Source organism: Physeter macrocephalus, chromosome 4, assembly GCF_002837175.3.
Source record: "Physeter macrocephalus isolate SW-GA chromosome 4, ASM283717v5, whole genome shotgun sequence".
Classification (NCBI taxonomy): Eukaryota; Metazoa; Chordata; class Mammalia; order Artiodactyla; family Physeteridae; genus Physeter; species Physeter macrocephalus.
Genome location: NC_041217.1, coordinates 87,076,669 through 87,104,393, shown reverse-complemented (window position 1 = coordinate 87,104,393; position 27,725 = coordinate 87,076,669). Strand labels below are relative to the sequence as shown.

Sequence of the window (27,725 nt, the reverse complement as noted above, 5' to 3'; positions counted from 1 at the left end):
TGCTAGCCCTGCCTCTCGGGCGCCTCGCTTGGGTCCTCGGCTCTCCTTTTCCCCTCCTGCCTCCCTCCCCGGCGCTGCCAGCCCAAACCCCAACCACCTGTGACCCCGAGAAATCCAACTCCTCCCGCTCCGCGCCCCGGGGGGGGGAGGCAGGGGCAGGGCCACGCCGCAGAGGGGACCGCCGCGGCCTCCTGCCTCCTCCTGGTCTCCTCCCCCTCCCCCGTCTGACGCTGCCTCCTCTGGAAGGGTGTTTGGAGGGCAGCGGCCGCCCCAAGCCGAAGCCCCGCAGCGCTTCTTATGATCAGCTCGGTGTGTGTCTCCTCCTACCGCGGGCGCAAGTCGGGGAACAAGCCTCCGTCCAAAACATGTCTGAAGGAGGAGATGGCCAAGGGCGAGGCGTCGGAGAAGATCATCATCAACGTGGGCGGCACGCGACATGAGACCTACCGCAGCACCCTGCGCACCCTACCGGGCACCCGCCTCGCCTGGCTGGCCGATCCCGACGGCGGGGGCCGGCCCGTGTCCGATGGCGGTGGTGCAGGCAGCAGCGGCGGCGGTGGCTGCGAGTTCTTCTTCGACCGGCACCCGGGCGTCTTTGCTTACGTGCTCAACTACTACCGCACGGGCAAGCTGCACTGCCCCGCCGACGTGTGCGGGCCTCTGTTTGAGGAGGAGCTCACCTTCTGGGGCATCGATGAGACCGACGTGGAGCCCTGCTGCTGGATGACCTACCGGCAGCACCGCGACGCCGAGGAGGCGCTCGACATCTTCGAGAGCCCAGACGGAGGCGGCGGGGGCGCGGGGCCCGGCGACGAGGCCGGCGACGATGAGCGGGAGCTGGCCCTGCAGCGCCTGGGGCCCCACGAGGGAGGCGCGGGCCCCGGCGCCGGGTCCGGGGGCTGCCGCGGCTGGCAGCCCCGCATGTGGGCGCTCTTCGAGGATCCCTACTCCTCCCGGGCGGCCAGGGTGAGTGGCAGGAGCCTCGGTCTTCTCTCCGACCGAGACTGACCGACTTTACCACCGCTTCCCTCCCAAATTCCCCTGCTTTCCATGGGCCCCCAGGGGAATCATCCTCGCCCCCAACGCTTCATCAGGAGATTGCACACTTTTGCACTCCTGACTTACTACTTGGACCTAATCCCAGCTCCTGCTTTAAGGCATCCCCCTCCCAGCGAGTGGGGTGCTCTTAGCTGAGCTCTTCCACCCCCTTCTTCCTGCACAGGTGGCCTCTCTACATCCATCTACCACCAATTCCTCTGAAGGACAGAGTCCTGGAGAACTGGAATGAGGCCTTGTGCTGGGGTCAGGCAGGATTTGGGGGAAAAAACTAGAGTGTAGGTGGCTACTCTGGCAGTTCCTTGTGTCCCATCTCATTGAAATCCTCCCAGCAGCTCAGTGTGCTAGGAACTATGAGTTCTAGAGAAGGGGACACGGGTTTCAGCCTCTTCAGCCATAACAGGCAGAACTGAGACCAGAACCCAGACCTCTCATCCAGGTTTGGGAGAGCCCTTCTTTTTCCCAGGAAGATAAGTCAAGATGCCTGCCCCACGCCACGCCCCTGAGGTTTCCTGGACACCTGGGTTGTCCTGGCCTCTGCCTGGATGAGGGGAGAGTCAGACAGGAAGAGCCTAACGTTGCGGGCCCTTTGGGGCTCCCGCAGCCAGTGGCCAGCCGCAGGCTGCCTGGTGATGATCCCAGATTTGTTGCTGCTTCTTTCTTCCTACTGCAGCACAAATTGGCTTCCCAGAAAGCCCTGGTTCATGTTACTGCTTGAAATAGGTGATGGGGTTGGGGGCAGGGGGGAGAAGTATAGGTTGATTTAGGCAAGATCTAGTCCCTTTCCACCATCCCCTCCCCATGTCAATCCAGTTTCCCCTAACCCGCTTAGCTGGAAGGGGGTAGTGGGGAAGGTAGGCTTGGGCATCTAAAAAGAAAAAAACACCCGTGAAGGATGGCTTTAGATTCTTTAAAAAAAGAGACCCCTGGGGGTTGGTGTCTGATCTCATGGATGGCAGCCTGAAGCCTGGCTGGGGTCTGTCTGGGAGACAGGAAAGAGCAGCGTGATGTGTTGGGTCTGGGGACTGCCCCCTGCTGTGGAAGCTGGTAGTTTCCTCTGGCATCCCAAGTCGTCATGTTAGTGAGTCTCAGAGCCCTGCCGCACTCGCCAGCACCTCCTGTGCTGGGCCTCAACCCAGTCATGGGAGAAAAAGTTACACTCCCCTCACCCCCCCCAGGGGAGGGCAGGAGATTGGGAAACGGGGCTGCAGGGAGGGGCTAGGCTGGCATAAATGCTCTACCAGGGCACATGCATCTCCTGCGTGGAAGAGGAGGGAGGAGCAGAGAGCTCAGTGGCTGAGGTGTACCCCATCCCAGGGCAGCCACTGGAGGGTAGGGACCTTTTTCCGGGACTGAGAGCAAAGCTAGGGTGCTGCTTCTGTTTGCCCTGGCCCTGGCTGGCTGTGAGTCCCATGGGCTTCTCATGCAGTCCTCTAACCCTGCTAGTGTTCGCTGTTGGCTGTGTGCACGAGGGCAGAGACAAGTGCAGATCCTTCAGGCTCTTTTGAAGCTGGGGGTGGGGGAGGAGAAGGCAGATTTAGCTTGATGGAGTTGGGCAAAGGGGGCAAGCCAGGGAGGCAGGAATGAGATGAGGTGGTTAGGGGCCCTATTTCTGAGCATTCTGGGGCCTCTGAGGACTTTTCATCTGCTCAGGTTCCTCCCCCTTTGATTCCAAGGGGCTGTACCGTCAGTGAGTTTATTTTCTCCTCAACTCACTGCAGTGTGGTCCAGCCGGGGCTCTCTGAGTAAGCTCAGAGCCTGGTTAGCCCCTGGAAATCCTCCAGGAGCCCAAGATACTTGGCCCTTTTGATGTAGAATCACAGCAGCCAGGGCAGTCCAGTTGAGGTCAGAAGTTTGGGGCTGGGTTGGGTAAATTCTTCCCACTTAATGAAGAAACCGGGATTCAGGGGTGTTAAGTGTCATCACAGATCCTTAACTAATCAATAATAGAGCCGGCAAATCACCCCAAGTACCCTGCCTTCTGGTTGTTAATACTGATGTGCACAGCTATATAGAGCTTTGGTGGCACTCCTACCCGAAGGGGCTTGCCTCCTGCTGAGAGGCACAGGCAAAGGCAAGCCTTCAGCTGTTTCTGGGACATACAAGTGAGAATACAAAAGTTTAGAAAATTAATTGATAAACAACTGCCATTTATTGAGCGCACCACGCAGGTACTTTGTGTCAATCTCTAATCCTCCGAGTAAACTTACAGCGGAGGTATTATCCCCATTTAATAGACTGAGGCTGTGAGAGGGTAAACAGCTTGCCTGAGGTCACACAGCTAGAGAGTGGTAGGCTGTGACTCAAAGCCAGGGCTCCCTCACTACCCAGCCCTTGCTCCTCGGATGATAACATGTTCTTGCCACTGAAGGTGGCTGTTTTTGAGGTGGATCGTTTGTTACTCTGGTCTGGGAGGTGGCCTGAGGTTCTGTACCTCCTGTGGATGACATCAGAAAACCAGGGGCAGTTGGGGACATCAGAAGGGATACTTACTCGGTTACGCCTCCAGGCCTGAGGGTCTGAGGTGCAGGGGTTCTGGGGCTATGCCCTCCCTGCTCTGTTTACCCCAGGCCAATAATACCCCCTGCCCCTGTGCTGTCCCCTGGGTCTGTGCACATACCTTCCCTCCCTCGGCCTCCTCCCTCGACATCCCTGGAGGAAGAGGGGAAGGGACCTGCAGCACTGCGGTGGGCTTGGGGCGCTCACCGAGGGCCAGTAAGGGCAGAGGAGCAGAGCGCTGCCCCGGGCATCTCTTCGCATACAGCAGCTGGTCATTTGAGTAGTGGTGTATGACAGGAACAAAACAGATACAAACAGAAAGTGAACTGAGCTGATTATGGGAGCCTGTTGCCTAGCTACCGGCCTGGCCCACAGAGCAGAGCCAGTCCTGTTTAGGCAGGCTCCAGCCTGGGTGCTCACCCTGCTCCCTTCACAGCGGCTGGGTCCATGGACGGCTGCTGCTGTGGTTCTGTTCCCATGGCCTGACCTGGGAGCAAGCACAAGAGGCAGGCTGGTCCTGTCCCCCTCTGCCCATTGCCCGTGGTCCCAGGCAGAGGGGGGGCTCAACAATGGTGAGGGTGGCTTCCCAGACTGAGGTGGACCAGTCAGGGTTTGGGCAGCAACCGGAGCTCTAGAATCAGGCCTTCCTCCACTTCTGAGGGCAGACAGGAGGCCTGATGAATGGGACCCTGGGACACTCACCTCCCTCATCCCCAGTCTCCAGAGGTCCCAGGGGCTGAGCTGGCTTTAGCCCAGTTATCGGCCCTATTAAGGATGATAGTTCTCCTATGGCTAAATCAGTACCTAGATTGAGTTTTCTCATGGCGTTTCCCCTCTGAGTAGAGGAGGTGACCCCACAGGATCACACTGCCCCAGGAGGCAGCGGCAGCTGGGGTTTCACACTGCTTGGGCATCCACTGTGCCAGCTGTCAGGTGCTGGCACACCTGCACTTTTTTCTAATATCTGACCCATGTGAGGCAGGGATTATTAACCTCAGCTTACAGAGAAGGAAACGGAGACCCAGAGGGGCTTGTTCAAGGTCGCATAGCTGGTGGTAGAACTAGGATCCAAGCCCAGATCTTGTGCATCCACGTCTGTGCTTGTCCCCTGCTTCGGCCGCCTCCTGGGGCTTCTGCCTGGAGAGGGCCTCTGACTTCAGGAGGGCCCTTCGGGAGGGGAGGGCCCTTCTGCTCTCCTCCCATCCCTTCCTTCACTTCTCCCTCCAAACTAAAGCCCCCGTCTCCTTGCTCCCTAGATTTGCTCACACCTGAGCTTGCCTTCTCTTTCTTTCGCTCGCTGTGGGGCTTTTTATAGGACAAAAAGAAAGGGGGCTTGGTTAAGAGAAGAGACTAGGTGTTCCGTGGCCCAGGCAGAGGAATGAAACCGAGGCCTTCTAGGAAGGAAACGCAGAGCTTGCTTCCTGCTCACCCCGTCTGAAGGCCCCAGCTTCTCCAGCCTGGGTGTTGCCTGGGACCAGCCCGTCGGTGGGCATGACAGGCTTCCGAGTGAGGGCCAGGACTCGCAGTCCTATGCCCTCTGGGTGAGGAAGGGCCAGGAACCTGAGCCCAGGAGACTGGGTGCCCCAGCTTCCGCAGCACCCTTAGGGGGGCAGTGCCAGCATGCCCCAGGGCAGCCCCTCTACCGCCTTCCCGGGAGCGGGAGCGATGTTAGGCCAAGGGCTGCAGGCCTCCCCCAACCCCTGCCCTGAGGCAGCCTCCCAGTCTCCTCCTGGGTTTGTTTTCTGTTTTCCGCTCTTGTTCTGAACAGACCAACATTTGTCTCTGAACGTCTTGTCTCTGGATGATGAGGTGTTTCTGTTTGTCACTGTTGGGGGTGGGGTGTAAAGTGGGGGAAGGGATAAAATAAACTTGGGCTATTTTGGAGAGTTGGGGGAAGAGCAGGCAGGAACAGAGTTAGGCAGCTGGGCCTTGGGAACCAGGAGCCCCCAGGCCCTTCACCTCCACCTGTGGTCAGTGTCAGCCTGGGATGCTGGGCACAAGGGTACTCAAGCCAACTTTGTTCCTTGGCAGCCAGCCTGCCACGACCTGGCCCAGCTCCCTGCTGGGGATTTCTCTGGGCTGGGTGAAGGTTACTGGTCCCTGGCAGGGGTCCGCATCAGGCAACTGGCTTGACCCACCCCTGAGAGCCGCAGAGTCTTGAGAGCCCAGGCGCCTGGAGGGATTCCTAGGCATCCCTTTGTCACCTCTAGTCCCAGTTAGTGAGGCTGATGATCTCTCCTCGTGACAGGCTCCCTAGGACCAGGAGAGGGAGCAGGCAGTCGCCTTGGCTTCAGTCATTCAGAAAACATTTATTGAGCACTTACTACCTGCCAGACACCGGGCTGGCCTCTGTAAATATAAAGACGAGTTAGAGGTGGTCCCTGTTCCTAAAGAGAACCGGATCAGGTGGAGTAGGTGGCAGTTGGGGAAAATTGAGTGACAAGAAATGGTAATAATAATACAAGATCGATCAGGAGAGGGGCCACAGTAGTCTTAAAAAATGAAGTTCAGTAGGAGGTGAGAGGGGCAAGTGATAAATCCCACCTCTGTGTGAGATGATGGTTTGTTTGTTTGTTTGGAGGGGGGTTGGTATGCAGGGAAGCTTCAACAAGGAAATAGAAGTTAAACTGGGTAGGCCCTGCATGATAGTGACTTAGATTCCTTAAATAATTTTTAGAAGGAAGCCGGTTATAAATATATATATAAATAAATATTCAATGTGGGTAGTGCTTAACCATGCAGAGTTAGGGAAGAAGGGAATTTCCTGGCCAGGGGACCAGCCAGAGCAGAGATAGGACAGCATGGGACAGAAAGTCTAAGGGACAGGGGTGTTTTGACGGATAGGCAAGAACCTGGAATTGGCATTTGTCTGGGTAAGTTCTTGGCCAGTGATATGGACCGGACTGAATTCCTTCTGGGACTCATCGGCTCTAGGCAGCCAAGTGGCCCTGAGAGGCCCCAGGTGCTAGCTTGGCAGGGGCTGGGCATGGTAGAGGCTGGCTCTGACACCGGAACCAGAGGGTCCTGGCTCAGGATGGGAAGGCCCAGGGCCAGCCAGGTTCTGCTCTTGGGCAGCCCATGAAGGGAGAGGAGCTGGGGTCCCTCGGCTGGGACCTGGGCATCATAGTACAGGTCCTCACCCAGGAGCCCAGGGACAGCTCAGAGATGCCTTGCCTGGCAGACTTCCTCTTCTTCCCTGCTTCTCAGCCCGCAAGGCTGCCCACTCCCTTTCCAGCACCACCTGGGCACTAGGATCTCACTTCCCCAGAAGGCTCAGCTCCTCATCCTATCCCCTCAGATCTTTCTCTGCAAGTGTCTTTGGCTGTGTTCTCAAATTTCTCTTCTCCTACACTTCATCCTTAATATAGGTTTTTGGGCATGAGTCTTCTTATGTTTATCTGTCCATCTGTCTCCTTGGCCCTTCCTCCTTGGGCTCCCCTCCCCTGCTCCTGCTGATTGTATTCAGTTCCCAATGACTGGTGTCTGTCACCTCCTCCCCACCCCCCCCAACCCAGCCTCTGCCAGATTTCTGAGCCACTCGAGGCTCGGTGCTAAGTTTTACAAATATCATTTCTTTTAATCCTCAAAATAACCCTATAAGATAGGTACTCTTATCCCATCGATACATGAAGTATGCTGGTAGCCTCAGGGCCTTTGCACTGCCTGTTCCGGCTGCCTCTGGAGTTCTGCTGGATCTTCACATAACTCATTCCCTCACTCCTTCAGGTCTCTGCTTCGATGTCACCTTGGCACTGAGGCGTTGCCTGACCACCCTATTTGAAATAGCTCCCCCACCCTCACACTTCTTAACCTCCTTTCTCTTTATTTTTCTCCCTCTTGTACCATCTGACATACTATACTTGTTTGTTGACAGTCTCCTTCCACTGGAATGGAAGGTCTAAGGGGCAGGGTTGTTTTGTTTCCTGCTGTTCCACAGCACCCAGAAGAGTGTCTGGCACATAGTAGGTACTCAATTTTCCATTTTATGAACAAAGATCCTAAGGCTCAGAGAGGGTAAGTAACTTGCCCAAGGTCTGGGCAGTAAGTAGCGGAGCCGGACTTGCGTCCAGAAGTGTGTGACTTTGCATTTCCGCCAAGGACAGTCGTGGGATGAGCTCAGTGAAGGAGGCTGGTCACGGGGCTGGCCCACCAGCTGAAACACCTGGGTCTCTGGAGACAGATGGGTCCCCAACAGGATACAGCCAGCCAGTGTGAGGGGCCCAAGGGAGCAGGAAGCTCGAAGGAGCAACATTGTCCTTCACAGAGGCTAGGACCCTCCTGTCCAGGGTGGCGAGACCCTCCTGTATCCTCCCAGCTGGCAGGAGAGGGGCTGCTGCTGGCCGAACTAGTTCACACAAGCGGTTTTCTGCTTGGGCAGTTTTGGTTTTTGTTTTCTTTGGCTGCACCGTGCGGCATGCGGGATGCCAGTTCCCCCTCCAGGGATAGAACCCACGCCCACTGCAGTGGAAGCGGAGAGTCTTAACTACTGGACCGCCAGGGAAGTCCCTGCTTGGGCAGTGTTGACTTCCAGCAGAATCCATGCCTTCTGTCCCCACACAGTGGAAAGAACAGACAGCTTCGGGCATGGGAACCAGGCAGGTCACTTCTCCCCAGGCCTCAGTTTCATCACCTGTAAAACAGCAGAAAGGGAACTGAATTCAATGACCTTCCGAGTCCCTTTCTCTTCTGTGAAGCAAAGGCTTTGTGATATTCTGGGCTTCAGATCCAACTCGTCCTCAGAAGTTGCGCGTGGGTGTTCACGGAGGCCCCCTCACCTCCTCAGCTCTGTCACCATTTATTGAGCACTTACTGTATGCCAGGCACTTGCTGTGTAGAAGCTCATTTAATCCTACAGTAGCACTACTGGGGGCACTAGTAGTGTCCCATTTTATAGTGAGGAAACAGGCACAGAGTGCACCGTTTCCCTGACTGAGTAGCAGTGCGGGGATGAGGCACCCAGGCAGCTGGCCCCAGGGCTCCTTAGCTCTCCTTTGCCCTCAGTCTCAGCTCCCCGAGGCTGCACGGCCCCATGTGTGGCAGGGGCTGATGGGGAGCGCTCTGAGGGGCCCTGCCAGCCTCGCAGTATGGGCCAGGGTTGCGGGCGGGGGGAGCACTGGATAGGAGGCTCAGGTGTGAGGCCTTGTCCTCTAAGCTGGGTGATGCTGCTGCAGCCACCGCCTCCTCGCTGGTCCCTTTCAGGTCCCAGTCAAGGGTTGAAAGCAGAATGAAAGCAGTATCCCTGCCACCAAAGGGAAAAGCCCTGGTGAAAGGCACCGATTGCAAGCAGGGCCACCACTTACAAAATAACTTGGCTTGGGGAATAATTTAGGGCCCTGAAGGGGTACTTGTAACTTCGGGACCCACCTGGGGCAGCCTGCCAGAGCACAGGCCACTGCATCTATCACCGCTCGGCCTTAGGTCTACCTGTCTGCTCAGGGAGTGAGGGCTTCCTGGGACCAGCCTGGAGGGGCCGCAGGGGAGACCGAGGCCCCATGTAGGTTTCATCAGGGAGGAGTGGATTGTCCCCATCTGTTTGGTCAGAGAGGCCAAGAGGAAAGAGCTCTGAGCTGTGAGTCAAGAGACCTGGCCTCAGTTTAATCCTCAACAAGTCATTTGGCCCGTCTCGTGCCTCTGTTGCCCCTGAGAAATGGACACATGTGGCTCCCCTTTTACCTGTCCGCATCCTCTGAGAGGGTGGCGGTGAGGGGTAGAAGTAAGTAGATGGGATGGTTCTGTGTTTAAAAAAAAAAAAAAAAGTGAACACTGCAGGAATTCAGGGGGTTGTTCCCTAATGCAGGAGGGAGGAGTGGTTTGCACCCACTGGGCCTGCTGCAGAAGGAGTCCTTGGGGTGGAGTTGAGGAAGGCACCTTGGCCCTGCTGGTGAGAGAGTGGCCCTGGCCACAGCACCCGCCCTGCCCTCCCCTCCCCTTCCCTCCCTGCGCCCTCTACTCAGCCCCTTGGCAGCTCTTCCTGAACTTGTTTTTCCAAATCACCGATTAACTTCAGGCTGGGCTCCCAGGTGGGCCAACTCTCCTGGCTAGCTTTTCCTCAGAAGAGCACAAGCTTCTGCTTCCCAGGCTTCCTGGCAGATCTGGGATGTGCTGACCCCACCCCTTACGCCAATCCCCTCTGCTTGGGAGGGCGGTGCCAGGACTCGGGGTTCCCAGCATCACCATGGCCACTGGACAGGTGCCTCCACCAGCTCATCTCTGGATGGCCCTCGAGAGCCCATAGCCTGGAGCTATTTGCCTAATGCCCATGTCAGTCCCTATTGTTTTGACAGGCCATTTCTCAGGGGAAGAAAACTGAAACCAGCAAGGGAACTTGAAATTCACCCTCACGGGGTGGGGGGAGAAGCAGGCAAGAGAAGCTCCAGGCAGACTTAGTTGTCAAGTGGAAAAGTGTGCCTGTGGTCTGCTACCCTGCTTCTCCTAACTTGCCGTATCTGATCAACCTGTCCATGTTCAAGTATAAATAAGTCTTACTGTGTGGCAGGTGTCTGTCCCAAGCCAAAGGTACACATTCCTAAGAGTGAAATAGTCATCAGGGAGCTGGCTGGGAGCAGTATTGACAATTCAGAGAAGACTTTCCTGGGTCTATGAATTGACCCTGCCTGGGAGGTGTGAAGACAAGGTACGGCCCCTGAGTTAGACAGTGCTGAGTTCAAGTCTGATTTCCATCCCATCCAGGCTGTGTGACCTTAAGCAAGTATATAACCTCTCTGATCTTCAGTTCCTCCTTCGGAAAATGGGATGATGGGGCCTACCTCACAGGGAGGAATGAAGGTGATAACACACTCATATAGAGTGCCCAAGTATGCCAGGCACAGAATAGACAGCTAATGAATGTTCATTCCCAAAGTTCCCTCCTCAGACTCACTGCTGTTCCAGAAGCCCTTGGAGGTGCTACTTCTTGCTTCATTTTCCCAGATCCCCCTGTATTCTCCATTGGTGTTTTGCAGTACTAAGAACAAGTTGTGCCCACCCACCTCACCCGTCTTGGTGCAGACTCCCAGGGAGGAAAGCATCTCTGAGAGGCATCATTAGACGGGGCAATGCCATGGCCAGGTGGAAATCAGAGTTGGGCAGGCAGTGGGGGTTGCCAAGGGGTCGTGGGGCCACAGTCCTCCCTCATCTATCAGCTCAGCCCGCTGCTCAGGGAGGAAGCCCATCCCCACCCACCAAGCAGGACAGACAACAGCAGGGGGCATGGACTCCAGCAAGGAGCACCCTGACAGTGGTGAATGGCATCACATGAATAACAGATGAAGGCTCCGTAATTGGTGTTATTACACATGCATTTCATCTCCATTCATAATGATTGGACACTTAAACCCAGCCGGTCCTCTGCTGAGTGCTGCTGTCATCATTCTAGCCGAGATCCTAGCAGCTGTCCAGATCAGCTGTTGCCACACTCTGATCCCGATGGGTACAGTTTATTTTTTGTTGGCCCTCAGTGTCCCAGGAAATATCAGTTCTCGGGAAGGGGAGGGTGGCTATTCTGGGCAGACTACCCTGTCTCCTGCCCTGGAGCAGGTTGTCTTTCTTCAGACGCTTCTCACTGTCTGGGCAGTCGGCTCAGACATCCTAGGGTGAGAGGCAGGCAGGAGGGGCTGGGGCTTGGGGCTCCAGGAGGTGGGTCATGGCCGGAGCTTAATCGGTAGAATGCCAGCCCCCTGCCTCTAGGCATTATCCCTTAATGTAGTGGCCCTTGCAATTTAGTGTGTATCAGAATTACCTGGAAGGATTGTTGAAACATTACTGAACCCTCCGCCCAGCATTTGTCATTCAGTAGGTTTGGGTGGGGCCCGAGACTTTGCATTTCTTACTAGTTCCCAGGTGATGCTTATGCTGCTGGTCCAGGTCCTCACTTTGAGGAATACTGCCTTAAAGCCTAGTTACTTGAGGTGTGGTCTGTGGACAAGCAGCCTCACCTGAAAGCTTGTTAGAAATGCAGAACCACAGGCCCTGCCCCAGACCTCCTGAATCAGAATGGCATTTTAACAAGGTTCCCGGAGGATTTATACAGCCATTACAGTTTGAGAAGCCTCAAAGCACGATCAGGTTAGAGGTGGGCAGAGCTAGGCAGTAGGCAGGGCCAGGCAGCTATAGTCCTCTGTTCAGTTCCTTGCAGCCAAAGGCAGCCTCTTAACTCCTGTGCACCATGACAAGGATTGGGACGTATTGCCTTAAAGCACGCAAGCAGAGGGATAAAGACCCTTTGGGGAGGGAATTCCAGCCCCTGACTGTGTACCTTAATTCCACCTCTCACCATCTAACAGACTGCCTGGTGACCCACGGCCCCTCCCTCTACAGGCCGAGGGCCCTGTCTCTGCTGGGTGCATCTGTCCCTGACAGCTGCCTCCACTCTCCTCCCCGCCCATAGGTGGTGGCCTTTGCCTCTCTCTTCTTCATCCTGGTGTCCATCACCACCTTCTGCCTGGAGACCCACGAGGCCTTCAACATCGACCGCAACGTGACGGAGATCCACAGAGTGGGGAATACTACCAGTGTGCGCTTCCGGCGGGAGGTGGAAACGGAGCCCATCCTGACCTACATCGAGGGAGTGTGCGTGCTGTGGTTCACGCTGGAGTTCCTGGTGCGCATCGTGTGCTGCCCCGACACACTGGACTTCGTTAAGAACCTGCTCAACATCATCGACTTCGTGGCCATCCTGCCCTTCTACCTGGAGGTGGGGCTGAGCGGCCTGTCGTCCAAGGCGGCTCGCGACGTTCTGGGCTTCCTGCGCGTCGTGCGCTTCGTGCGCATCCTGCGTATCTTCAAGCTGACGCGCCACTTCGTGGGGCTGCGCGTGCTGGGCCACACCCTGCGCGCCAGCACCAACGAGTTCCTGCTGCTCATCATCTTCCTGGCCCTGGGCGTGCTTATCTTCGCCACCATGATCTACTACGCGGAGCGCATCGGCGCCAGGCCTTCCGACCCGCGGGGCAATGATCACACCGACTTCAAGAACATCCCCATCGGCTTCTGGTGGGCCGTGGTCACCATGACGACGCTGGGCTACGGGGACATGTACCCCAAGACGTGGTCAGGCATGCTGGTGGGGGCGCTGTGTGCACTGGCCGGCGTGCTCACCATTGCCATGCCCGTGCCTGTCATTGTCAACAACTTCGGCATGTACTACTCTCTGGCCATGGCCAAGCAGAAGCTGCCCAAGAAACGGAAGAAGCACGTACCTCGGCCGCCCCAGCTGGAGTCGCCCATTTACTGCAAGTCGCAGGAGACCTCGCCCAGGGACAGTACCTACAGTGATGCCAGCCCCCCTGCCCCAGAAGAGGGTGTGATTGAGAGGAAACGGGCAGGTGAGATTGGGGGTTGGGAAGGAAAGCCACCTCTCCCCCAGTGGCCAGGGGAGTTCCCAGGTGAAACTCAGCGCTTGGAACTTGGGATTGTGCTTTTATTGCTCTGGGCTTCCCTAAATATAAGGCTTGCCTTTATGAGGGCACAGTATTGAGGCTGAATATCTATTCTCTGATAGCTTCCTGAACACCAGGCTCTGTGGAGTGAGTATCCCACTAAATTTAGGCTGCTATGGGCAGTGCATGGGGCTGTACATTAGAAGCCTGGGTTTCTAATCCCATCTTGGCCATTGCGCTGTGTGCCCACAGGCCAGTTACTCACCCTCTCTGGGCATAGACTCCTCACCTGTAAAACGGGAATGCTGTCAATGTCTTACCCGGACTTTGACGAGACCCAAACGAATGATGGATATGAAAGTCCTTTAAGAAGTTAAAACCACTTTACAAATATCAGGCGCTGTCATTATTAGCTGGAGAGTAGGGCAGCTGTTCTTCTGAGGAGAATCAACACATGAATCATTTCTTTCCAAACGTTCCAGTCTAGTGTCTCTTGGCCTGATAAATGTGATAACGTAATGGCAGTGGGAGGCTGCCTTCTGTTTGGCACAAGCTAGATTGAGTCCTGGGCTCGGGGTTTAACATGGGACGGAAGGGAACCAAGAGGGAGCAGCCCAGACAGTGTTGGGAGAGGGGAAAGGAAAGGTGGAAGAAACTGGTAGCTGCATCCTGGAACAGGAGGACGTGAGGGTCTGAATCATGCTCTTCAAGGATGAGAAAGGCCACCCCAGGAAAGCTTGCTTCTACCTGAGTCAAGAGTGAAAGGAAATTGGCTTCACCCACAGCAACGTGAAGTTAGGTTGGAGAGTGGGAACCCAACTGTTAGGTACGGGATGGGCTCCTGAGGGAGGTAGGGGATTCCTAGCATGGGGGGGCCGTTGGATGCCAGGCCATTGGGGAGCCAGTGGCGGGGGGGGGGGGTGCCAGGAGGCCAAGGTAGCAGCTCCTGTCTCGGCTCTGGGGGCAAAGTGGGACTCGTCCTTGTGGGGAGGTGCCTGACTTGGGACATTCACCTGTGGCCTGTTGGTGGGTGCCCATCCTACGTGCTGGAGCCACTCACTCCCTGGGGTCATTCAAGGGCCCGGGTCTTTCAAAGACCTTGATGGAACATCACCCATTAGGCCCCCCTCTTCTCCCCCACCAAAATGGTACCCTCTTCCCCACTCCCTGAACATAAATCTCCCAGCCAGTACCCCAGGGAATTTCAGCTCTACCCTGAGGTCCATTCAGGGCTCAGAGGGTAACAATATCAAAATGTACAAGTCCCTAGGCTGGATCTGCAATACCTATGGCTCTATGAGCCGTTCCTTAGCCTGACCCTAACTGCTCCGTCACAGAAAGGGCATTCCTGGCCACTGCCTTCAGACCAAGGAGCCCCCCTTCTCCAGATCCCAGGGCTCACCTTCATCTGTGCTGCTGCGTGCCTGGCAGAGCAGGGTTTGGACGAAGAGCCCACAGCAGTAGGAGCTGAATTGGAGCCTCTTCCCCTCGGGGTCCTCCGCAGACACAGGGGAGCCCCGAGAGCAGAGGACTCTGAGTCCTTCAGGCACTGACTCTGGCTTGGATGCCTGGTGAACAAGAATAAGTGCCTTCGGGTGGTCCAGGAAGACAGCTGCGGAAGCCACACTAACAGTTTAACCCTGGCAGTGCTACCCCTCACCCCAACAAGCCGGGCATTCTCCTAGGGAATGCAAACTCATCCGAGTGTCAGCCTGAGCCAGACCCAAGGAAGAAACCGACTCTGCTGCCTGCCTTGGACTGATCTCAAAGGGCCAACTTGGGGAATCCCTGCTTTTAGGGTATCTGTGGCCCCGGCCAAGGCTGGGAGGGAAGCCCGCATCCTGTCCCCTGCCCCCCAGGACCAGACCCACTCCCTGGCTCTGGCAACACCCTCCCCTCCGGTTGGGTAAGTGATGCTTTAGGTCTGGGATCAGCCCTCACGCAGCCTTCTTTCTGTCTGCCCCTTTAGACTCCAAGCAGAATGGCGATGCCAGTGCGGTGCTGTCAGACGAGGAGGGAGCCGGCCTCACCCAGCCCCTGGCCTCCGCCCGCACCCCGGAGGAGCGCCGGGCCCTGCGACGCTCCGGCACCCGAGACAGAAACAAGAAGGCAGCTGCCTGCTTCCTGCTCAGCACTGGGGACTTTGCCTGTGCCGATGGTAGTGTCCGGAAAGGTATGGCTCCCCAGGCTGGGCAGGGGGGTAGCCCCCACGGAGCTGAATCTCCCCAGTGTCCCCCATGGAGCTTGAGGTCCCCTCCTCCTCTGAGGCCATGGACCCCATCTCCTCTGCCTCGGATGCGCCCTCACTTTTAGGATGGGTCCCCTGATATTCCAGTTCCCGGATTAGAAAGGCCTGCAGCATCCCCAGAAGATACACAGAGCCCCCTGGGTGCCCACGGGGAAGACAAGTGCTAGAGGGTGAGGGGACCCCAGATCAAGGCTCCTGCCACCCCCTCCATTTTATTGCCTCTCTTCCTCTGGTTCCTGCAGTGGTCTTCAGGCCTGGCTCTACGCGGTCATTGCCAGCCTTCCCCTAGGCCTCCCTTAAACACAGCTCAGGCTTCCCCAAGTAAGTAGTCCTGGGAGATGCCAACACCATTCAGGAGTCAGGGTAAGAATGGGATGCTGGTGTGAGGTCTTCAGAGAGCCTGGCTCAGGTCCCACCTCCTCCGTCCCACACTGAGGGTTCTGCAACCCAAATCTGCAAGCCCCTGAGATGGGACTGTTCACTCCGGGTAGAGCCAGAAGGTGACCAGGGGGAGGGGTGGACAGGGAGAGTGGGTCCCCTCTAAAGTGCGTTCTGAAGGATTTGGCGAGTTCAAGGGAAGGCTGAAATTCCATCAGCAGACCCCATGCAGAAGCTGGTCAGTGGAGCCAGGGATTCCTGGCCTGAAAAAGTGGGACCGAAATGATTAGGGATGGTTGAGAGCCAGTGGTGGCCGAGAGCCAGGGCTCTCAAGGCCAAGTGTCCCTTCTGCCCAGCTCCTCATCACTTTTTTGTTTTTCTTGCCTTGTCCCTGTGACCTAATCTCTCTAAACAGCCTGCCTAGTTTCAGGATAAACCCCAACTCTCCCCTCAAAAAGCTCTGCCCTGGGTCTGCAGGCCACTTCTTAAGTAACCTTCTTTCAGCCCAACACCCCGCCGCCACTTCCCACCGTCCCCAAACCCCAGACCAAAGGCAGGTTGAGTGAGGCAGGGGCAGTGGCTGCTGTAGGAATAGCCTGTGATGTCTCTGTCCCCCCAAGGATGTCCCTTGGCCTGCCCAGCCCAGGCAGCCTCCAGGGACACCTTCCCAGGCCCTTTCCATGGCTTGCTCGGCGCCACTGTCCCCAAGGGATCCCCAGGGCACCCTGACCCTAGCCCAGACCTGAGAGGTATGCGTCCTGCTTTGCTGGGCATGTTTCCTATTGGGTGGCAGAAGCAGGAGCAGCAGCCTGGAACCTGGAGATGGCCCGGAGGCTCAGCTAAAGGGCTGCAGGTGGACGGTGCTCAGACTCCTCACACCCTCTTCTGTGTTCTTCTGGTCACCCCTGGCCTCTGTGCAGCCCACTCCTTGGGCTCTGGATGTGCCTCTCCCTCCTGCCCCCACCCCAAACATGCTGTGGCTTCCACTGTGTCCTGGTTCACACCCAGAGTCTTGCTCTGGCTGGAGCATGCTAAGTGGATGGTGTAGAAGGTGGGGTGAAGGGGACCCCACTCCCCATGTAGGACTTGAGCAAACAGAACTGAGTCCTGATCACCCCTGTTTTCATCCAGAGTGGTGAGGGGCTCAGTGGAAGTAGTGGTGCGCAGGAGGCTGTGAGGTTGCAAGTCAGAGCAGGGACCATGAGGGCCTGGGGAACAGGTCCCATCTGAGGAGGAGACTGTGTGTGTGCACGCATGGGGCCGGGGAGCCTGCGTCCCACCACGTCGTATCTCTCTGGCTGCCTGTGGGGCCCGGCTGCTCTATTTTCAAGATGCCTCCACACTGCTTCTTGGCAACAAGCATGTAGCTCAGCCAATTAGAGTGACCTTCGAGAGGGAACAGGTGGGTTGCTGGGAAACAGGCCCTGCTAAGCAAGCGTGGCAGTTAGCATCGCCAAACTCCCAGTGCGCGCTCGGCAGCTTTCCCCGTGCCAGACCACGCCACACTTCTCTGCGCTTGGGCTGCATTCAGGCCCAGGAGTGAGTGGGCCCAGGCCTCCTCCGGCCACCAGCACAGACCCCATGTGACCCTGTAGGTGCATGTGACTGAAGGTGAACTGCCTGGAAGGAGAGTGGTGGATGCTAATTAGGGCGTCTTAGGGTTGAGCAAGGAGGGTACGGAGGGCTGTAGGGGCTTCATGCAACTGGAGGGAAACCTACCTGGGGACAATGATAGGGCAAAGGTCAGCTGAGCGTGGGGCCCAGGGGTCCATCCAGAGACCAGAGAAAGTCAGGGAGCCTTTCCCAGGCGGACCAGACCCTTCCACCCAGTCCCGGGGCTGCCCGCCCTGCAGGGTCCCCGGAACGTGGATCCCGTGGAGCATCTCAGGCAAGGAGCTGCGCCCCTCTGACCCACGTGCCTTTTCCTCACCAAGGCTGTGAAAAGTCCCGGAGTCTAAACAACACGGCAGGAGCTGCTGGAACCAGTCTGGGGCTATCTCAACTGGCATCGCGGTACAGCTCGCCCTACCCTCCAAGAAAGCTCCTGCTCGCCCACCCCTTCCACCCCCTCACCAGCCCACCCCCTGGACACTCAGCCCCGTAGCTGCACCCTCGGCTCACCCCGCCCCTGGACACACGCGCACAAGCAGGCTCACTCACATGCTTCCAGCCCTCGTTCCTCCTGGGGCCTGCAGAAGCCAGGCAGGATGCAGGAGAATTCAGGCCCCCAGGCCTCTCCTCCACAGCACCCAGCTCCCCAAAATGTTCAGCTCTGGGACCTGAGAGCGAGGGAGAGATTACTTGCAGGCCTTCTATCCCGCTCGCTCCCGTCCTGAGCTGAGGGTGCCGTCACCCCCAGGACTGTGTCTCTGGGCCCTGCCTCCCGCTCAGGGTCCCACCTAGATCACAGCAAATGCGTTTCCGTCCCTCGGGGCCTTCAACCAGTAACCAAACAGCCTGCAATTGAACATCTCTGTCTGTCTGTCTGTCAATCCCACACCCAGACCAGCCAGGAATAAGGCTGTCCCCTGGGGCATCTCTGCCGGTGTGTGAGGGCTTGACTCCTTGGGGGAGCAGTGCCACCTGATGTTCCCCAGCCCTGCCATGGGGTGCAGGTGGGAGTTCCGAGAGTCAGAGCCCCAGGATTGGCTGCGTAGGCGCGGGGATGTCCTCCTTTCGGGGTGGCGCCCAGCAGCGGAGCCCAGCATCCCATCTGCACCCCGAGCTGCAGTATCGCTTGCCACGCTGCTTCCTCTGCTTCCCCGACAATTCTCCTTCCTCTCCTGCTCCCTCCAACTCCCAGCCCTGCTTCTGAGTCACCTGCCGCTCCCACCCAGCCTCTGTGCTCTGTATCGCTGCCAGAACCGGAGACTCATCTAATTTCTATAATTAAGTGTATTCATTTACCTAACGAGCCAGGGAGCACAACAGGTCTGTGAGTCATTGAGTGAGCAGGGGTGCACCCCGGGCAGGGGCAGCTGAGGGGAAGTGTAAGGACTGAAGCCATCCTGCCCCCACCAGCTCCCCCACGGGCAGCCTGCAGCACCCAGGGTGAGCCGAGCCGCAGGGGGCCCCTCCCCAGCGCACCAGCCAGGCTCTCCAGGACCTCCTCAGCCCAGGAACTCGGAACACCTCAGCCAAGGCATTGCCTGTTTCACCTGATGGGAATTAGACCTGACAGCAGAGCCGTGTGCCTGGCAATTTTTAGAGTCAGATTATGCAACTTTGTCGAGGGAATGACTAAGTAAGGTCCATGTCTGCTCCTTCCAGAGTGGGCAGAGATAGGTACCGCCAGACAGCATTTTGGGACTTGGCAGGAGGCTGGGGACTCTGGGGGGCCACCCCAAAAGGTGAGCTGGGCAGAAAGGTCAGACCGTTTCATGGGGTTGGAGGGGTGATGAAGAGCCTGTTCCAGGAACATCCCCATTTCAGTGCCTTCTTCAGCCTTGGGCAGACACAGGAATGTCCCTTCCAGAAAAGTCTGTTCAAGGTGGGTCCCGGGCTCCCCCAGCCCTGCTGTGGTCTGTGGGGCCTGCCTCCTGCTTGCTCTCAGAATGACGAGAAGAAGAGCTGAGAAGATACAGGGGCATCCATGCCACTGCCCCTCAGAAGGGGACACGGACAGGGAAGCCCTGTGGAGCAGGTCGGGGAGCCGGGCACCTTCTACCCTTTCAGCCCAGTCTGAGAACCCAACTCCTCTTCCAGGAGGACGGGTTCGGTCCTGCTCCTGCCGGGCTCCCTGGTGCAGGGGTCCTGGCTCTGACACGGACACGATGAGCTGGGTGTCCGGTGTAGCATGGGCACCACAGCTATTTTCTCCTCTCACTTGCCTTTCTGGTTCAGGGAACTGAGGCGGCTATTTCTGTGGCAGCCCTCAAGTTGTCAGGAGCCCAAGTTTCCACGGCACCCACCGCCTCCTTCCCTCTCTTCCCTCCCACAGGAACGGGCATGCTCATGGCACCCCCATGGTGGGCACAGATGTCTCTGGGCGACATGATGCAGGAGTGCCAGGCTGGAGCCCCTAGTGCCTTGGGAGGTGGGCTCCCACACACCCCTCCTGTCTCTTTGGCTTCTGTAGGGTTGACACAGGATTGAGCGTGAGCTGACGGGAGAGCTGAGTAGGCTGCCTGCCCCAGCTCCTCTCAGGGCCCTCGGAAAGGGCAAAGTGAGCCCTGGAGTTTACAGAGCCCCACTGTACACCAGGCCCTGCCTGGGGAGGCGGCTGCCTGCATGGGCCTCAGGCTTGCCCAGGCCTTGGGCCTCCCTCCTCGGGAGAGGGCTCTCCCTCCCACCCACAATCTGAGAGTGCAGTTTGCTTTACCTTGGATCTGGACTTGGACCTCCACCCATTACTTTGGCTTCTAACAGCCTTTCCCCTGCAGCTGGGGCCCAGCCGCTCCCCACAGAGCAGGGAAGCAGCCCGGTTAGGAGTTGTTACCCCTCCAGTTTGTACCAGGGCTGCTGACAACCCTAGAGGCCACTTCTCAGCCCCCCAGGGCTTCTGAGAGGGGTGCCTGGGAGCTGGAGCCAGAGGGGAAAGTACCTGTTCAGCCCAGAGCCCAGACTGCCTGGGAGTTAGAGGGGAGGCTGCCTAACAGCTCCGGCTGCCCTTTCACAGAGCTTCCTGGAAGACGAGGGCCTCCTCTGCCCTGGCCAGAGAACATCGCCTTCTCTGGCATAATGCCTGCCCCCACAGCAGCCTCCTGCCTGCCCTACCTGTGCCCCAGTTCAGAAGGCAGGGGAAGGGAAGGCCCAGACCACTGCCGTCCCAGGCTGAGGAGGAGATGCCGAGAAGGGCTCACTGAGGGGTTGGGTTTCCTGCTGTCTCTCCTGAGATGGGCACAGTCGTCCTCCCTGACCTTCCCCTTCAGCATTCACCCTCCAGCTGCTGGGACTCTGTTCCTGCCAGATTGAGGAAGGGGACTGGGCATGACACAGCAGCACACTCAGGAGCCTTCCTCACCAGCCCCCTGGGACAGTGGACTAGCCCCAGGTGGTGATGGCAGATGGAGCTATGTCAGGGGGGAGCACAGGCTGGGCAGGCAGCAGCCCAGGCGATGGCCTGTGGGCTGTGAGCCCCCACCCTGCCAGGAACCTCTCCCATGGCCTCCATGCCAGGCTGCAGAGCTGTGGTCCCGCTTCCCACTGCACTGCAGCTTTGAGGACCTGAGGTCTCCTGGTTGCTGGAGCTCGTTACCTAACAGGCACGGAGATAAGCTGTAACATCACCTATGGGTCACCGTGGCCCAGTGCTGGGTTGGCAGAGGGGTGATGAAGGGCTCACCCCCTTTCCTCCCTATCCCCACTCTTCCTGGACTCTTAGCTCTGGGCCCCATGCCTTCCAGCTCCGCTCCTGGCCTACTCCTCAACCCGCCGCCTATAGGTCAGCAGCTGCCTTCCTTCTAACGTCTCGTTCTTTGTTTCTCCCTTTCTTTTGCTGAACTCCTTACCCGCCCCCCCACAAGAAGGCAATGTTGAGCCGAAAGTGTGTGTCCAAGCGTCTCACACCTGTGCTCTTTAAACACAGAGACCTGCCAAGATGCCCTCTCGTCCAACTATGCCCAGGCTGAAGTCCTCACCCTCTCTTAAAGCGGCACCAACGTGAGAGAGACAGGCAGACAGACAGAAAGCCAGAGGCTTAGGGCAACTCTGGAACCCAGGCAAGAATCTTTCGCTGGGAAAGACTCAGATATCCTTGATTGCACAAGACTGATGGGAAACCTCCCATGTGACCCTTGGGGCCCAGAGCCATTGGGTCTGATGTTCTTGTTCTGTTGTACATTGAAGAGATATATATGCACATATAGTATCTATATTCATACATACTATACTATTGTGTGTAGTGCATGTGCTCTTGGTGGTCTGTCTTCTTCGTTAGGCTGTGTCTCCCCAGGCCCTCGCCCCACCCCCACCCTCACTCCCTTCCCCTTCACTGATTCCTTGTTTCTGTTGAATATGTGTGTGGAATATCCCAGGAAAAGTGTACCTGGGAACTGCCAGTCCAGCTGGGTGGTCCCTGGCTAGACTCTCCCTCTTGGGAGTGTTTCCCCTGTGGGCCAGAGGCCTGTGGAAGGCCAGATTGCCCCCTGGGCTCACTGTTCCACTAGCCTCACCCCACCCCAGATTGGGGCTCTACCTCCCACCCCACGCCCCAGTTGTTGGGGGACTTCCCGGGGCTCCTCTGCACCTTCTTCCACTCCTTTCTCCACCTTCCCTGTGTCCTTGACTAAGGGGGTGTTTTGTCTTTTTTTATTTCTGGTTTTTTGTTCTGTCGCCTTCGTCCGTTTGTTTCCAAAGATGCTGCTGGGCAGACGGGCACGGAAGGGGTCTGTCTGCCCATCTGGCTCAGGGGTCTGAGAAGGGAATGCTGCGGGCGAGTGGAGACCAGTTGCAATACAGTACTTCCTGGCTGGTGGCCAGAGTATGCGTGCAATAGCCGAGGCCAGGTGCCCCCTTCGACCTTGGCCTCTGCCCCTGCGTCGGCCCTCCCTCCCCACTCCCAGCCCGCCCTGCCCCTCCCTGGTGTTGGTTGTCCTTTTCTAAAGCTGTCCCCTCGTGTGTCTGAGGCATGCCTAGGCTGGGCCCTGCCGCCCTGTCTGCATGCCTTTGACTGTCATGCTGTGCTCAAGCCCCAATAAAGACATCTGGAGCGTCCTGCCGTGCTCGCTGTGTGAGTGACTGCCTCCGCCTCTCCTTTCTATATCTGTGGGGACCTCCCCGGGCTTCCCCCCCAACACCCGAGAAATGCAACACACTCCTAACCCGCCCCCACCAGGAATCACCAGTGCAGCCCAACCCCTGCATTTAGAGCCAGACGTGAATGCTCAAGATGAAAAGTGATCTGGCCAAGGTCACGCCAAGAGGACTAACCTGGGACCCCGGGCTTCTGGGCAGTGATCACTGCTGCCACCGCCCCACCACCACCCCCAGCAGTAACATGGAAGAAGAGACTGTTGTTTGTTTAGGGGGTTCCACTGTATTCCTGCTTGTTTTGCAGGGGGCATCTTCTCTTCCCTGAAATTGCACCAGTTCTGTGTTGGCCAAGGCCCTGGGGATGCTGAAGTCGTTGTGATGACTGGATGGATGGCTGATGAACTGAGGCCGACAAGGGGCTGGGAGCACAGCTGGGACCACTTAGGGCTGGAGAGTGAATGGTCCTGGGCCTAGATAGGATGGGGGTGGTGGTGGTGGGTGATGCTCAGACGTCATTCCTCGCTGTTGTCCCTCTCATACTCACACAGGGGAATGAGCAGGGCTGGCTTCAGGGCCGTGCCACCTGTGCAGTCACTCAGAAGGGCCCACAACTGACTTAATGCTCAGCTGTTGCCGTCTTGAAGTTACTGATAATTACTGAAGAAGGGCCCTGTGTTTTCATTTTGCACTGGGCTCCGCGGATTATGTAGCCAGGCCTGGGCACATGTGTGCTCTCTTTACTCTTTATCCCAGGTGTAAACTTAGCGTCAAAGGGACCTCAGTTCAGGGTCTTGATCTGCCACTTCCTAGCTGGGTAACTTGGGGCAACTTGCCAAACCTCAGTTTCCCTGCCTGTAGGATGGGGATAATGATAGCCCCTGTCTCAGAGCCGGTGAGTGTAAAGGCCTAGTCCAGTGTCATCTGTCTACATATGGCACGCAATAGATGCACGATAAGTGTTAGCTCCCTCCTCACCCATTTCCTGTTGCTCTCAGCTTTTCTCCCCAGATTTCTGAGATAGCCTGGTCCAGTCACACCAGGAAAGGACAAGAGCACACCAGGGAGCAGGGGGTGAGGACGGCAGGGCTGAGGGGAGGGGAGAAGTAAGGGGAAGCCTGTCCCTGAAGCAAAGAGAAAATCGCGCTTGGAGCCTGGGCCAGCAGAGGCAAGGCGATGGCAGGCAGCCAGTTGTCAATTAAAGATAAAATCTCTCCTCCAGCAGTGGAGGGCAAGTAGAGGCTACGGCCCCCCCAGACAGGAGAAAGCCATTTGCAGCCAGGCTCGCCTCAGAGAAGCTTGGCCGGGCAATAAGGGGATGGGATGCACTGCTGGCTCCATAATGATATTACGCATCAGGGCCCATGTCCAAAATGGTGTTTGGGTATTTTGGGGTTTTTTTCTTCTCCTTTTTTTGTTGCTGTTGTTGATCAATGTGGAACCGTTTCATGGTCAGGGGCTGAGAGCCCAGCAGGCAGCCCAAGGGTACCCAATGCCAGGGGGGCTTGAGGGGACCCAAGGAGATGCAGTTGGGGTCCCCGGTGACACCCTCAGACCCCTGGAGGGGAAGGGGGAGGGGGCAGTGTGCAGGAGGGCAGAGTTCAGTGAGAGAAGCAGGGGACTGCCCCTCCTCCCCACCTCACAGAAACAGCAGGCAATGCTGTCAAGGAAGCAAAGGCTCTGGCTCCCTCTGGTCCCCGAAGCTGGAGTGGAACCCAAACTAGGGAGCTGGTTAAAAGAGCAGGATGCCGTAGTGATGGAGACTGACTCTGGGAGTCTGACTCCTGGCTCCTTCACTTCCTGATTATGTGACTTTGGGTAAGTTAATAAATCTGTGTGAAATTCTATTTCCTCATCTGTAAAATGGGAGCAATAATGGTATCTACCTCATGAAGCTGTTGGGAGAGTTCAGTGAGGCAGGGCCTGTGACACCCTTAGCACAGCGCCTAGCACAAAACATTGTTTACAAATATTTGGGTGGGGGAGCAACTCTCTCCAATGACAAATGACCGGGTTTGGTTTGATGGCCTCAGCGTTTCCAATAGGTGCCATGGATTCGCCTCGTTTCGGTGAGCCCCTTATCTCCCAGTGAAGGAGTAAGAGTCGGGGTGATAATACCAATGTTTTTTGAGTGAATGAAGGGGCAGAGGTGGGCCTGGCATGAGTAAGTGCTCAACTGTGTCCTCCCTTATCCTTCCCAAATGTCTCCGGCTGGCACCTCACTTCTAGGGCATTCCTGGGAGTCCTTGGGGAATAACGTGAAAGCTCTTCTCTTTACATTATGCATTTCCTGCCTGAGAAACTGTTAGAATGATGAGGACGGCTGGAAGAGAGGGACTGAGAGGAGAGTTCCCATAGCTCTTTCTTTCAGAACTTAACCATCTCTTCCTGGTGTTTTGGATGCTTGTCGAATTCCCCTCCCCTGACGTGAGCTACCCCAGGGAGCCGATTCATCCCGGGGCGGGGGTGGGGGGGCCCTCAGGGCTTAGCCCAGCGCTCCCTGCATAGTAGGTGCTCAGGGAAATGTTTAAGTGAGTGAAGAAAGTGATGGAAAAGGAAGAAGAGAAGGCAAGGGGAGCCAGAGGCAGGAAGGGGTGATGAAGAGAGGAAAGACTGATGGGGGAAGTGAGGTTGGGATGGAGGGAAAGAGGGAAAACTTTGAGGCAGGAGTTGCTGGCCCAGCTTGGCCTTCATGCCAGTGCCCCCCTCACCTCCCATGGGCTCCTTCCTGAACTCTGAGCCTCTGGATCCTGCTCAGGCCTCCTGGGGGTGACCAGCCCCGAGGGGAACCCTCCTCTGCAGGGACCAGAGGCTGGGAGTCCTCAACCTGTGGCACAACTCCATTCCTAATGTCCCCAGAGATTCCCCCTTAAATCTCCCCCCAGTTCCTCATCTTTAGGCCCCAGGTCCAAGGACAGTTACTTCCAATGCAGTATCAGTGATCAAAAGTTCAGAGCAAACAAAGGGAAACAAACAAAACCAGACTTTCCTCCATGCCTTCAGCCCTCGGCCCCAGAGGGGTTGAGAGAGTAGGTGGCCTGCCTCTCCCTCATGGCCCAGGCCGGGCCAGCTGCCCCTCGGGAGGACCTGGGCGAGCCCAGGAGGCAGGGAGACCCAGAGGACCTGTTCCCACACTAGCTGTTGCCATGGTGGCCCTCCCAGGGGTGGTGGTTCCCAAGGTGCTGTGGAGAGCAGAGTTGTGCCACTGCCACCACCAGCATGGTGTAGAAGCTGCCTGGGATCCTTAACCCTTCCTAGGCTGCTGGCTGGTTGGCCTGGGGGCCAGCCTGTGCCCTCCTCTCAGTCCACCAGGCAGACACAGGGCCAAGGAACAGGACGGAACCAGCGTCCTTCCCAATGCCCCGGCTGCATCCAGCCTCATGCCTTGGGACCGCCTTCTCCCCTGAAGGGACAGTGCCGTACTCCTGGCAGGTCAATTAGGGACCTCCTTTCTCTCAGGACCCCACCGGAGGTAGCAGTCATTTGCCAGGGAGTGTGGGGGTGGGATTGTGAGAGTAGGGGGTAAGTAAGAAGGCTCCAGAGGGTACCACTCTCTCTCTGGGTCTCAGTGTGCTGAACTGTGACTGTTACTCTAGTACTCTCCATCTCTCTTCCCGGGTTCTTCTCCAGCCTTGTCAGGGGCTCTCACTACTGTTTCCCCTTTAATGACACACGCATACTTCCAGGGTCCTTCTGTTCTCTTCACTCTCTCTTTGTGTTCTAATCTATGCATAGGTAAGTATCTTGTGTCAGTCATCCACACTCCAGAGTCCATGTATACTTTATTTCTCCATTCCTAGGATATAGGATTACTAGACCTCATCTCAACTTATGGAATGAGAGCCTTGTTCTCTGTTATAGGAAACCCTAGCACCAGAGAGCTCCAAACGGGGTAGATAATTTTTTTGTTCAGAGGAGAAAGAAAGCAGGAGCTTCTTGTGTGAGGTAAACTAGAGGCCAGGGCTCTATAAGGAATTCTGCTTTGGCTCTGATTAACAAAAAAGAAGATGGAACACAAAAGGGAAATCTGAAGTGATAAGCAGTAGGTGTTGCTTCTAGACAGAAGATCCTTTCTCTCTTTTTTGCCCCCTTCCACATTCCAGTATTGAGTCCTCTTCCTGGCAAACTCTTATTCATCCCTCAAGGTCCACACAGCTGTCACCTCCTCTGAGAACCCTTCTTGGATTCTTCCTTTATGCTCTCACTGCTCCTTGTTTGCCCCTCCATTATAGTACTCATCACAGTATAGCTTGTTGCCTGTTTACTCAGTTATGGATGCTTCACCTTTTTAACACTTTTATCTCCAGCCCCTGCTCAGGGCTTAGGAGCTCAATGTTGAAGGAAGGAAGGAAGGGAGGATGAGAGGAAGGGGTAGGAAGCAAATGAATTAGCTGCTCACTGCTGACTCTTGTCTTTCACACCTGTCATTGTAGCCCATGTCTGGTTTCAGAATTTGTCCAGAACAATTCCCTGGAATGTTGGGCTCCTTGGTAGTGCCAGCCAAGTCTCCCCACCTCCTCCCCTGCCACCAGGGCTCCCATCCACTGCCCTCCACTCCTTTCGGCTTCCCTGGTTGTGACCAGCTGGGTTTTTCCTTCCTTGACATTAATGGCTTAGATTGGCTGTGGAGTCCACTTGGAAGGGCCAGGGGCTCATGTCCTGGTTTCTTCTCCATCTTTCTTCTTCTCAGCCTTCATCAGGGTGTTCTTTTATGAGCCTCATGCCCTCCCCAATTCTCTGAGTGCCAGTCTGGTTGCTCAGGTGCGCACTCTTGGGCACAAGTCCTGCCACATCAGAAGCCATATAGAGAGAGGCTGGTAGGAGTTGTTTCCGTAGGGGCCCAGTCATGTCCCGTGATATTGCTGGGCTTCAAGCTCACATCTGTGACATGGGAATTAAACCAACCCCGCCCTTACCCAAGGGAGTTATAAAGATTAAATGAGAAAGTCGGTGGATGGGGCCTCTGGATCCTCTAAAGCACTACCTGAAGTGAAAGTTATCATTCCTCCATCCTTCTCTCAGAGGCTGGGGTATTCCTCCAGAATCCAAGTGTTGGTGCCTCTGGAAGTGGTGAAAGCTAACACCCAGTGCTTGTGCGGGCCAAGCACTGCTCTAAGCTCTATATGTGGATTAATCCTCAGAACAAACCCAGGAGGAAAGGGCTCTTTTAAACACTCCCATTTATGGATGAAGATATCAAGGCACAGAGGTCCCACAGATAGTGGATTTCACAGCCTGAGTTTGACCTGAGCTCATTCAGCCTGGCCCTGGCGCCATGCTCCTGACCACTGGCTCTGTGGCCTCACACGGTCACAGGTAGGAGCTGGCCCCTCAGCACCAGGACTACCACTGCCATCGATTTACTACCCACACTCAGAATGCTGATTCTGGCTGCCACTGGCTTTGCCACTTATGAGCCGTGCAACCTTGGGCAAATGACAACCTCTCTGAGCATGGTCTCTCATCCAGGAAATGGG

General features: G+C 56.6%; 1 protein-coding gene across 6 annotated transcripts; it reads left to right on the top strand.

Moving 5' to 3' along the window:
• Window positions 1-23,213, top strand: KCNC4 (potassium voltage-gated channel subfamily C member 4). 6 transcript variants are annotated; one of them, XM_028489029.2, is made up of 5 exons: window positions 1-966; window positions 11,942-12,878; window positions 14,902-15,105; window positions 17,493-17,571; window positions 21,086-22,212. In XM_028489029.2, the coding sequence occupies exons 1-5, from the start codon at window positions 298-300 to the stop codon at window positions 21,126-21,128; spliced, it is 1,932 nt and encodes a 643-aa protein (XP_028344830.1). In that variant the 5' UTR covers window positions 1-297; the 3' UTR covers window positions 21,129-22,212. The 6 variants fall into 6 exon arrangements, with proteins under 6 accessions (XP_028344830.1, XP_028344831.1, XP_023975754.1 ...); XM_028489030.2 differs by lacking the exon at window positions 17,493-17,571 and adding an exon at window positions 15,423-15,501 and having other exon boundaries at window positions 21,086-21,165; XM_024119986.3 differs by lacking the exons at window positions 17,493-17,571; window positions 21,086-22,212 and adding an exon at window positions 22,556-23,213.
• The last annotated feature ends 4,512 nt before the right edge of the window (window positions 23,214-27,725 follow it).

Bases quoted from the DNA above. Each gene is read 5' to 3' on its own strand.
- KCNC4 (XM_024119986.3), top strand. From the start codon at position 298: ATGATCAGCTCGGTGTGTGTCTCCTCCTACCGCGGGCGCAAGTCGGGG. The intron at 967-11,941 runs GTGAGTGGCAGG...CCCCGCCCATAG, and splicing joins ACTCCTCCCGGGCGGCCAGG to GTGGTGGCCTTTGCCTCTCT. The intron at 12,879-14,901 runs GTGAGATTGGGG...CTGCCCCTTTAG, and splicing joins GATTGAGAGGAAACGGGCAG to ACTCCAAGCAGAATGGCGAT.